Genomic DNA, 12,162 nt, shown 5'->3' on the forward strand with positions numbered 1-12,162 from the left:
ACTGTGTACATACATTACATTACTGATCCTGTACTGATCCTGAGTTACATCATATATTATACTCCAGAGCCGCACTCACTATTCTGCTAGTGCAGTAACTGTGTACATACATTACATTACTTATCCTGAGTTACATCCTGTATTATACTCCAGAGCTGCGCTCACTATTCTGCTGGTGCAGTCACTGTGTACATACATTACATTACTGATCCTGAGTTACATCCTGTATTATACTCCAGAGCTGCGCTCACTATTCTGCTGGTGGAGTCACTGTGTACATACATTACATTACTGATCCTGAATTACATCCTGCATTATACTCCAGAGCTGCACTCACTATTCTGCTGGTGCAGTCACTGTGTACATACATTACATTACTGATCCTGTACTGATCCTGAGTTACATCCTGTATTATACTCCAGAGCCGCACTCACTATTCTGCTGGTGCAGTAACTGTGTACATACATTACATTACTTATCCTGAGTTACATCCTGTATTATACTCCAGAGCTGCGCTCACTATTCTGCTGGTGCAGTCACTGTGTACATACATTACATTACTGATCCTGAGTTACATCCTGTATTATACCCCAGAGCTGCACTCACTATTCTGCTGGTGCAGTCACTGTGTACATACATTACATTACTGATCCTGTACTGATCCTGAGTTACATCCTACATTATACTCCAGAGCTGCGCTCACTATTCTGCTGGTGCGGTCACTGTATTTTCTCATCATCAATGGATACATTTACAAAGTGTTTGATAAAACAAGCAACTTTTAAAGTTAAATAATTAAAATTTTATTAAGAAAAATTGTCCACATTCTCAAGAACAGAAGAATTAGTAATTTTGATTCGTGTACATTGTCCAAGTTTTTGGCCAAATATGTAGTTTAGCAGTGGTGGCCGAGCATGTACAATGCTTACAAGCTCTTTTAAAGAGAGCTTGTAAGCACTGATCTAAAACTTGCTTGGATCACTTTAGTGCTTCTCCTTCAGCATTAGGGAGTTCACAATTTGGGCAATGCCGCTAATCCAAACTGTCAATCTTCAGGAGAGCACCTCCTCTTGGAAAGCAGGGGGCTTGGGAGCGGTGCGCTTCCAAATATAAAACTTGGGGAATAAAGTTTTAAAGGCTTCCGAGAACTTTCTACCACTCGATTTGAATTGTCTACTATTTGGAAGATATTATGCCTCGGATACATATCAAATAGTTTCATTTTCTAGATGCCTCGAGGATGAGTTGCTGGAGTTGTCTACTTTTCGGCCAAGCAGATACATGTTGCAACCCAAGGTTTGATTTTACAGGGTACAAGATGATCTTCATGAAGACTGAGGTTCTTTCATAACATAATAAGAGACCACCCCACTTGTAACAAGTTCTCAAACTTTGCCCAAGATAAGACTTCTTCTCGTGAGTTGAGCACATGGTTGAACATCCGTTGTAACAAGTTCTCAAACTTTGCCCAAGACAAGACTTCTTCTCGTGAGTTGAGCACACGGTTGAACATCCATTGTAGCAAGTTCTCAAACTTTGCCCAAGACAAGACTTCTTCTTGTGAGTTGAGCACATGGTTGAACATCCATTGTAACAAGTTCTCAAACTTTTCTCAAGACAAGACTTCTTCTTGTGAGTTGAGCACATGGTTGAACATCCACTGTGACAAGTTCTCAAACTTTGCCCAAGACAAGATTTCTTCTTGTGAGTTGAGCACATGGTTGAACATCCATTGTAACAAGTTCTCAAACTTTGCCCAAGACAAGACTACTTCTCGTGAGTTGAGCACATGGTTGAACATCCATTGTAACAAGTTCTCAAACTTTTCTCAAGACAAGACTTCTTCTTGTGAGTTGAGCACATGGTTGAACATCCACTGTGACAAGTTCTCAAACTTTGCCCAAGACAAGACTTCTTCTCGTGAGTTGAGCACATGGTTGAACATCCATTGTAACCAGTTCTCAAACTTTACTCAAGACAAGACTTCTTCTCGGGAGTTGAGCACACGGTTGAACATCCATTGTAACACATTTTCAATCTTTGCCCAAGACAAGACTTCTTATCGTGAGTTGAGCACATGGTTGAACATCCGTTGTAACAAGTTCTCAAACTTTGCCCAAGACAAGACTTCTTCTCGGGAGTTGAGCATATGGTTGAACATCCATTGTAACACGTTCTCAGACTTTGCCCAAGACAAGACTTCTTCTCGTGAGTTGAGCACACGGTTGAACATCCACTGTAACAAGTTCTCAAACTTTGCCCAAGACAAGACTTCTTCTCGTGAGTTGAGCACACGGTTGAACATCCATTGTAACCAGTTGTCAAACTTTACCCAAGACAAGACTTCTTCTCGGGAGTTGAGCACATGGTTGAACATCCATTGTAACCAGTTGTCAAACTTTACCCAAGACAAGACTTCTTCTCGTGAGTTGAGCACACGGTTGAACATCCATTGTAACAAGTTCTCAAACTTTGCCCAAGACAAGACTTCTTCTCGTGAGTTGAGCACATGGTTGAGCATCCATTGTAACAAGTTCTCAAACTTTGCCAAAGACAAGACTTCTTCTCATGTGTTGAGCACACGGTGGAACATCCATTACTGACCAAGGTCAGGAAGCTTCTTCACTAATTTTCCGGTGGACAAAGTGGCAGTCTATCCAGGAGAGAACATTGTGCTAAATATACAAAGCAAATTAAATTAGGAACCTTCGGCTGCCACCTTTTTTTGCGGATAATTATATTTATTTGCGGAGGCTGTGCGACAATAGAGAAGTTCATCCGATGACCTTCTGCACAATTGTCACTTTGTATGTTTCACCTCCGAATATCACCGGCACAATCATTATAATTTCGAGCTGGGTCTATTTTTTGACAGTGCAAATAATGGCCTTATCAAAATAATTACCACGTTCCCGTGAAAAAGAAGAATAAAGCTCAGAAATTATGTCACATCACTCACATAAACTCTAAAAAAAAAACAACTTTCTGACAAATTGGATAATTTTTAACTTTTCAGGAGCGTAAAATCAGGAAAAGTAAAAATTTCCTTTTGCGATTTTACATTTTAATTTAGATAGACAGCTTAAGTTAAAAAATGTTAAAAATCACGGCTGCTTTTTTTTTTTTTTTTTTTTTTTTTAGAAACAGCGCCCCACCTGTCTACAGGTTGGATGTGGTATTGCAGTATTGCAGCACAGACTCATTCTTTTCATTGGAGGTGAGCTGCAATATCAGACGCAATTTAATTGTCTGGAACATTCAATTAGATCCATCAATTCGATAGTATGCTCTTAGGTCCCAAAGTGTTGTGGAGGGAAAGGAATGGGTTAAAAAAAATAAAGAACATTACTTTTAATTAAGGACTTCAATTTCTAATCATACAATTCAATACAGTATCTCAATATACAAGCAAAACGCCCAAAAGGCTGCAATTCACATCACAGCCACTGGGTGGACACATAGAGAGACATATAGCATAAACGTCTCCAAACAGAGTATCATAAAATTAATTTTTTTAGAAAGGGTAAGAAATGACACCTATCAGTTGCGAAGTGTCTTCCATGGACATGTTAAGATACAATAGCAGCTTACCTTGACCACAGAGAGCATCCCCTCGTTCGTGTTGGGATTTGTATGAATTTCGAAGCTCTGCCCGGGGTTTCCATTGATGATGGTGTAGACGGCTTTCCACGCTCCAGTGTTGGGGTCATCCTTATCGTTGACGGTCAGGTTAACCATGACGCCGGTGACTCCTTCTTTCACTGTAGCTTGAAACTAAGATAAAAAACACAAGAAGTTATAATTTATTTATTCACAGTTCAACAAACTAAATAAAACCTGCATATATTATACTGAACACCCGACAGAAGACACCGAAAGGATCTGCTGCCCGACAGGGGCTCCGACACCTAATAACAATGGACTTGTTTGGAGAACATAACGGCGATATTATTACTAAGAAGCTGCTGCTCGTGATACATTGCCGGAAAGACGAGGCTGGGAAATCGTATTCAGAAACTGTAAATCCATCAAGTGCGGTGGAAAATCTCCAAGACGAAAAGCGTAAAAGTCATCAGCCCAAAAAATACTGATAGTTATTGAATATGGAAGAATTCAAGTTATTTGATGACAACTTTTACAATTTGAATCTCTCATCATCTGCTCCATGCTCGTCCATGCCATCCTCATCGGCACCATCCTCATCCACACCATCTTCATCCAAAGCTTCCTCATCTGCATCATCCTCATCTGCATCATCCCCATCTGCGCCATCCTCATCTGCACCATCCTTATCTGCACCATCCCCATTCGCGCCATCCCCATCCGCGCCATCCCCATCCGCGACATGCCCATCCGCGACATGCCCATCCGCGACATGCCCATCCGCGACATGCCCATCCGCGACATGCCCATCCGTGACATCCCCATCTGCACCATCCTCATCCGCACCATCCCCATCTGCGCCATCTCATCCTCATCCACCGCATCCCTCATCCATCTCATCCTCATCCACCTCATCCCTCATCCATCTCATCCTCATCCACCGCATCCCTCATCAATATCATCTTCATCCACCGCATCCCTCATCCATCTCATCTTCATCCACCGCATCCCTCATCCATCTCATCCTCATCCACCTCATCCCTCATCCATCTCATCCTCATCCACCGCATCCCTCATCAATATCATCTTCATCCACCGCATCCCTCATCCATCTCATCCTCATCCACCGCATCCCTCAGCCATCTCATCCTCATACACCGCATCCCTCATCCATCTCATCCTCATCCACCGCATCCCTCATCCATCTCATCCTCATCCACCACATCCTCTCATCCATCTCATCCTCATCCACCACATCCCTCATCCATCTCATCCTCATCCACCTCATCCCTCATCCATCTCATCCTCATCCACCGCATCCCTCATCAATATCATCTTCATCCACCGCATCCCTCATCCATCTCATCTTCATCCACCGCATCCCTCATCCATCTCATCCTCATCCACCGCATACCTCCATCCATACCATCCTCATCCACCGCATCCCTCATCCATCTCATCCTCATCCACCGCATCCCTCATCCATCTCATCCTCATCCACCGCATCCCTCATCCATCTCATCCTCATCCACCGCATCCCTCATCCATCTCATCCTCATTCACCGCATCCATCATCCATCTCATCCTCATCCACCGCATCCCTCATCCATCTCATCCTCATCCACCGCATCCCTCATCCATCTCATCTTCATCCACTGCATCCCTCATCCATCTCATCCTCATCCACCGCATCCCTCATCCATCTCATCCTCATCCACCGCATACCTCCATCCATACCATCCTCATCCACCGCATACCTCCATCCATACCATCCTCATCATTTATTTTCATTTAAGGTATTTTGTTTTTAAAGCACCACTGACTCCAGGGTTCTGTACATGTGAAGAAGGTTCACATACGCATAATGCATAAATAATATACAAATGCAACAAACTAACAGTGACAGTAGATAGATAAATAATGATATCTATCTTTATCCACTTTCCTCTATATATACAGTGACTGCTGCTTGGTTTGGTTTGTACAGAATATATTACATTCATAGCAGCTTGCACCTGTTCACACTTGCTTTATTCTGTTAGGATGTGCTGGTCAGTCTATATTTTTTGTAGTAATCTACCATTATCTATTTATGAATCAATACATCATCTACTTGTCTATATCTACCATTATATATATCTATCCCTCTGTCTGCCTGTCTGACTATCTATCCAGATGAGGACTTTCCTCATCTTTTGGCCGCAGTAGAGAGTGGTTATAAAAAGTGTCTCTCGCTCTGGAGGACCCATCCTGCCCTTTAATAAACAGACAACCCCTTAGAAAGAATGGCCAACATGTAATTCTTCAGTTGCCCTGCGGGGGTGCTGTAGGGAAACTGAATACTTACTGACAGGTTTTTCAGAACCAATCATTGAGCGTCCAAGCAGAAGGATCCAATTACTGTCAAGCGATCCTTCTAAAAGAAGATCATCCAATGTGGAGGCCATGAATGCCCCCTTTAAAAAGAGTAGTAAAGGTTCTTACATGTCTCCATCTGGATACGCCTCATTAATCTCATATATCTCTCTTTGTGCAGATCTGAGAAATCCATTTTTTAATGAAGTACAATAAAATGTATCACTAAGTATTAAAGGGTATTTGACAGCACAGAAGTCTGTCGCTGGGGGTCTGAGGATGTGGGGATGGGGGTTCGAGGACGTGGGGATGGGTGACCGAGGACGGTGGGATGGGGGTCCGTGGAAGTGGGGATGGGGGTCCCCGAACGTGGGGATGGGGGTCCGAGAACGTGGGAATGGGGTCCATGGACGTGGGGATTGGGGTCCGAGGACGTGGGGATGGGGGTCCGAGAACATGGGTACGGGGTCCGAGGACATGGGGATGGGGGTCCGAGGACGTGGGGATGGGGGACCGAGTATGGTGGGATGGGGGTCTGAGGACGTGTGGATAGGGTCCGAGGACAGTGGGGATGGGGGTCCGAGGACGTGGGGATGGGGGTCCGAGGACGTGGGGATGGGGTCCAAGGACGGTGGGGATGGGGGTCTGAGGACATGGGGATGGGGGTCCGAGAACATCAGGGTGGGGGTCCGAGGACGTGGGGATGGGGGTCCAAGGATGTGGGGATGGGGGTCCGAGGACGTGGGATGGGGGAACGAGGACAGTGGGATGGGGGTCTGAGGACATGGGGATGGGGTCCGAGGACGTGTGGATAGGGTCCGAGAATGGTGGGGATGGGGGTCCGAGGATGTGGGGATGGGGTCCGAGGACGGTGGGGATGGGGGTCCGAGGACGTGGGGATGGGGTCTGAGGACGGGTGAATAGGGTCCGAGGACGGTGGGGATGGGGGTCCGAGGATGTGGGAATGGGGTCCGAGGACGTGTGGATAGGGTCCGAGGACGGTGGGGATGGGGGTCCGAGGATGTGGGGATGGGGTCCGAGGACGTGTGGATAGGGTCCGAGGATGGTGGGTATGGGGTCCGAGGACGGTGGGGATGGGGGTCCGAGGACGTGTGGATAGGGTCCGAGGACGGTGGGGATGGGGTCTGAGGACGGTGGGGATGGGGGTCTGAGGACGTGGGGATGGGGTCCGAGGATGTGTGGATAGGGTCCGAGGATGGTGGGGATGGGGGTCCGAGGACGGTGGGGATGGGGTCCGAGGACGTGGGGACGGGGGTCCGAGGACGGTGGGGATGGGGTCCGAGGATGTGGGGACGTGGTTCGAGGACGTGGGGATGGGGTCCGAGGATGTGGGGATGGGGTCTGAAGATGGCGGGGATGGGGTCTGAGGACGTGGGGATGGGGGTCCGAGGACGCTTGGATAGGTGACTTTTAAAGGATCCTCCTCTTGTGCCTCCTCTTGTGTCGCATGAGAAGCCGGAGTTCTGATCATCTACAGATCCAACAGTGAAATGAAACATCTACACTCCGAATTCCAGGACTATTTCATTGGCATCTCGTTAGGCGGGATGTCTACTGCAGAGCATGGCGCCTCTTCCTACACTATGCACCGCAGAGCATTGCACCTCTTCCTACACTATCCACTACAGAGCATTGGACCTCTTCCTACACTATGAACTTCAGAGCATTGTACCTCTTCCTATACTGTGCCCCACAGAGCATTGCACCTCACATTGTGCACCGCAGGACATTGCACCTCTACTTATACTATGCACTTTAGAGCATAACACCTCCTCCTATACTGTGCAGAGCATCGCACCTCTTTCTACACTGTGCACTGCTGAGCATTGAACCTCATCATACACTGTGCACTGCAGAGCATCGCACCTCTTCCTATACTGTGCACTGCAGAGCATCGCACCTCTTCCTGTGCTGGAAAAAGACAGGTAGTGATACACAATCTGCTGTGACCAGCTGGAGAAACTACTATGAAAGTAAATCCAGGGACATATTGGGCGATCCGTCACTGTCCGCACTGCCATTCTTGCTCCATGTTACTCTATGGCGTCTTTATCTACTCTGTTTGCTTTTGGCTCCTGGTAATAAATTGCTCTTTTATGTGGTTTACGGCAAAGCTTGTTGGGCCGCACGGTGCAGAGGAAGAGGAAATATATTATCTCTGCTGCTCAGCACTGAGGGGCAATGGGGTCCGAACAAGAACTCGTATAGTGGAACCACACAGCAAAGCCCGGGCCGGAGACAGAACCTCAGGGGAGTTTTTTTTTACCCATTTCTCCATTAAAATAAACATCAAACAGAACTTACAAGTTTATGTAAATGAATATAGAGGTGTTATCAGTCATTGTACAGGAGGGGGAGGAGGTGAGCTGTGATATCACCTATTGTGAATGGTGGATCCTGTGTTATCTACTGTATATAGAGGTGTTATCAGTCATTGTACAGGAGGAGGAGGTGAGCTGTGACATCACCTATTGTGAATGGTGGATCCTGTGTTATCTACTGTATATAGAGGTGTTATCAGTCATTGTACAGGAGGAGGAGGTGAGCTGTGACATCACCTATTGTGAATGGTGGATCCTGTGTTATCTACTGTATATAGAGGTGTTATCAGTCATTGTACAGGAGGAGGAGGTGAACTGTGACATCACCTATTGTGAATGATGGATCCTGTGTTATATACTGTATATAGAGGTGTTATCAGTCATTGTACAGGAGGAGGAGGTGAGCTGTGATATCACCTATTGTGAATGCTGGATCCTGTGTTATATACTGTATATAGACGTGTTATCAGTCATTGTACAGGAGGAGGAGGTGAGCTGTGATATCACCTATTGTGAATGGTGGATCCTGTGTTATATACTGTATATAGAGGTGTTATCAGTCATTGTACAGGAGGAGGAGGTGAGCTGTGATATCACCTATTGTGAATGCTGGATCCTGTGTTATATACTGTATATAGAGGTGTTATCAGTCATTGTACAGGAGGAGGAGGTGAGCTGTGATATCACCTATTGTGAATGGTGGATCCTGTGTTATCTACTGTATATAGAGGTGTTATCAGTCATTGTACAGGAGGAGGAGGAGGTGAGCTGTGACATCACCTATTGTGAATGGTGGATCCTGTGTTATCTACTGTATACAGAGGTGTTATCAGTCATTGTACAGGAGGAGGAGGAGGTGAGCTGTGACATCACCTATTGTGAATGCTGGATCCTGTGTTATATACTGTATATAGATGTGTTATCAGTCATTGTACAGGAGGAGGAGGTGAGCTGTGATATCACCTATTGTGAATGGTGGATCCTGTGTTATCTACTGTATATAGAGGTGTTATCAGTCATTGTACAGGAGGAGGAGGAGGTGAGCTGTGATATCACCTATTGTGAATGATGGATCCTGTGTTATCTACTGTATATAAAGGTGTTATCAGTCATTGTACAGGAGGAGGAGGAGGTGAGCTGTGATATCACCTATTGTGAATGGTGGATCCTGTGTTATATACTGTATATAGAGGTGTTATCAGTCATTGTATAGGGGGAGGAGGAGGTAACATTGTCTATTAAGCAGAAGACAGGTTCTGGGGTCTTATATCCTTTTTATGGGGTTATTAACAGGTTATTATCAGGCAGCGCTGACAATTATCTCTGTTGTATTGATGAGATTTTTGTAACTTTATATCAGGGGCCCCCCGGGAGCGTTGTGGCCCCTCTCGATGCATGACATGGTCAGCTCCACTATTAACAATCCTTCTTCCTGCTGACAATTGTAACAAGCGCTCAGCTTTGACTTTGTTACGTTGGAATATTTACAACAATGGAAACTTTTTGGATAATTATCTGCTGTCGGCCCTGGGAAAGTTTTATTTGCCCTTTGCACACAGAGAGAAGACACGAAGACTGAAAGGTTCCATCAGGGCTTAAAATAACTAATTAAACGTGTCTCAGAATTAATTGATTTTTGTACAGACATAAACCCCAAGTGGATAGTTATTTAACAAGAAAAAAAAAATTAATTCTGAGATTTACTTACAAAACAAAAGGCTCTAGATGTAGCTTGTCAGACAGTTCGGGGAATCTAGGTAAAAAAAAACCTAAAATAAAATGTCATTTGTAGCTTTTTAAGCTCCTTGAGCCTTGGAGGCGTCTACACAACCTCCGTGTGCTGCTGTAAAGGCTGTGCTCGCTCGACTGCACATAGAGGAAGACACAGGAATGCTGTCTCTTTAAATCTTCCACTAGTTTATTGAGGTACTGCATAAACCAGTGCAGAGTTACCAAAATAAACATGATCTTTCTGGCCTAACGGGAATAACAAAACATAACAAATGGCACAGTCCTTGTTGCTGCGGGGATCCGCTCGCTCAGGAAACAAACACAAAGTTCAGCTTTCTTTAACAAGCACTCAGTTCTGGAGATTTCATCTCCGGAGACACTGAACGCTGAATGAGCCAGAAGGCAGAGTATTTATCTTCCGGACTCCACCCTGAGGTGGAGATATGGTGAACAGTCTCCCACCTACTCTACAGCTGTTCACTAAACCTAGCCCTATACATCGCCGATTAACCCCTCTCAGCACTTAGTGTGCTGGAACGTTTTCCTAGGTTCATATTACTGAAGTTAACAACCTCAGTGATAGATATCTCCCCTCCAGTACTTTGCCGTTGACTTTATCACAAATCCCACTCCTCTGCCCTCCATACAGAATAATGGGCCCATATAGCTTTCTATACAATATAATGGGCCCCACATAGTCCTCCATACAGAATAATGGTCCACATAGTCCTCCATACAGAATAAAGGTCCACATAGTCCTCCATACAGAATAATGGCCCACATAGTCCTCCATACAGAATAATGGTCCACCTAGTCCTCTATACAAAATAATGGGCCCCACATAGTCCTCCATACAGTATAATGGCCTCACATAGTCCTTCATACAGGATAATGTGCCCCACATAGTCCTCCATACAGTATAATGACACAGCATAGTCCCCCATACAGTATAATGGCCTCACATAGTCCTCCATACAGTATAATGGGTCCCACATAGTACTCCATACAGTATAATGGTCCCACATAGTCCTCCATACAGTATAATGACCCCACATAGTCCCCCATACAGTATAATGGCCTCACATAGTCCTCCATACAGTATAATGGGTCCCACATAGTTCTCCCTACAGAATAATGGCCCCACATAGTCCCCCATACAGTATAATGGCCTCACATAGTCCTCCATACAGTATAATGTCCCCACATAGTCCTCCATACATAATAATGGCCCCACATAGCCCCCCATACAGTATAATGGCCTCACATAGTCCTCCATACAGTATAATGGCCCCACGTAGTCCTCCATACAGTATAATGGGTCCCACATAGTTCTCCCTACAGAATAATGGCCCCACATAGTCCTCCATACAGAATAATGGGCCCACATAGTCCTCCATACAGTATAATGGGCACCACATAGTTCTCCATACAGTATAATGGCCCCACATAGTCCTCCATACAGAATAATGGCCCCACATAGTCCCCCATACAGTATAATGGCCTCAGATTGTCCTCCATACAGTATGAGTCCCACATAGTTCTCCATACAGAATAATGGCCCCACATAGTCCTCCATACAGTATAATGGGTCCCACATAGTTCTTCATACAGAATAATGGCCCCACATAGTCCCCCATACAGAATAATGGCCCCACATAGTCCTCCATACAGAATAATGGCCCCACATAGTCCCCCATACAGAATAATGGCCCCACATAGTCCTCCATACAGTATAATGGCCCCACATAGTCCCCCATACAGTATAATGGCCTCACATAGTCCTCCATACAGTATAATGGCCCCACATAATCCCGCATACAGAATAATGGCCCCACATAGTCCTCCATACAGTATAATGGCCCCACATAGTCCCCCATACTGTATAATGACCTCACATAGTCCTCCATACAGTATAATGGCCCCACATAGTCCTCCATACAGAATAATGGCCCCACATAGTCCTCCATACAGAATAATGGCCCCACATAGTCCCCCATACAGTATAATGGCCTCACATAGTCCTCCATACAGTATAATGGCACCACATAGTCCTCCATACAGAATAATGGCCCCACATAGTCCCCCATACAGAATAATGGGCCGACATAGCCCTCCATACAGTATAATGGCC

The 12,162-nt window shown here is 45.3% G+C and overlaps 1 protein-coding gene across 1 annotated transcript in view; it reads right to left on the bottom strand.

The window, feature by feature from the left end:
• The window catches only part of CDH13 (cadherin 13), a 1,051,953-nt gene that overhangs the window by 144,205 nt on the left and 895,586 nt on the right, over window positions 1–12,162 (bottom strand). Inside the window, exon 9 of the mRNA XM_073659781.1 lies at window positions 3,592–3,774. Within this exon, the coding sequence (XP_073515882.1) occupies window positions 3,592–3,774 (183 nt within the window). The remainder of the gene's footprint in view (window positions 1–3,591; window positions 3,775–12,162) is intronic.

The sequence above is a fragment of the Phyllobates terribilis genome, unplaced genomic scaffold, assembly GCF_046119375.1.
Source record: "Phyllobates terribilis strain yellow unplaced genomic scaffold, ASM4611937v1 Scaffold_14__1_contigs__length_39327217, whole genome shotgun sequence".
NCBI lineage: Eukaryota > Metazoa > Chordata > Amphibia > Anura > Dendrobatidae > Phyllobates > Phyllobates terribilis.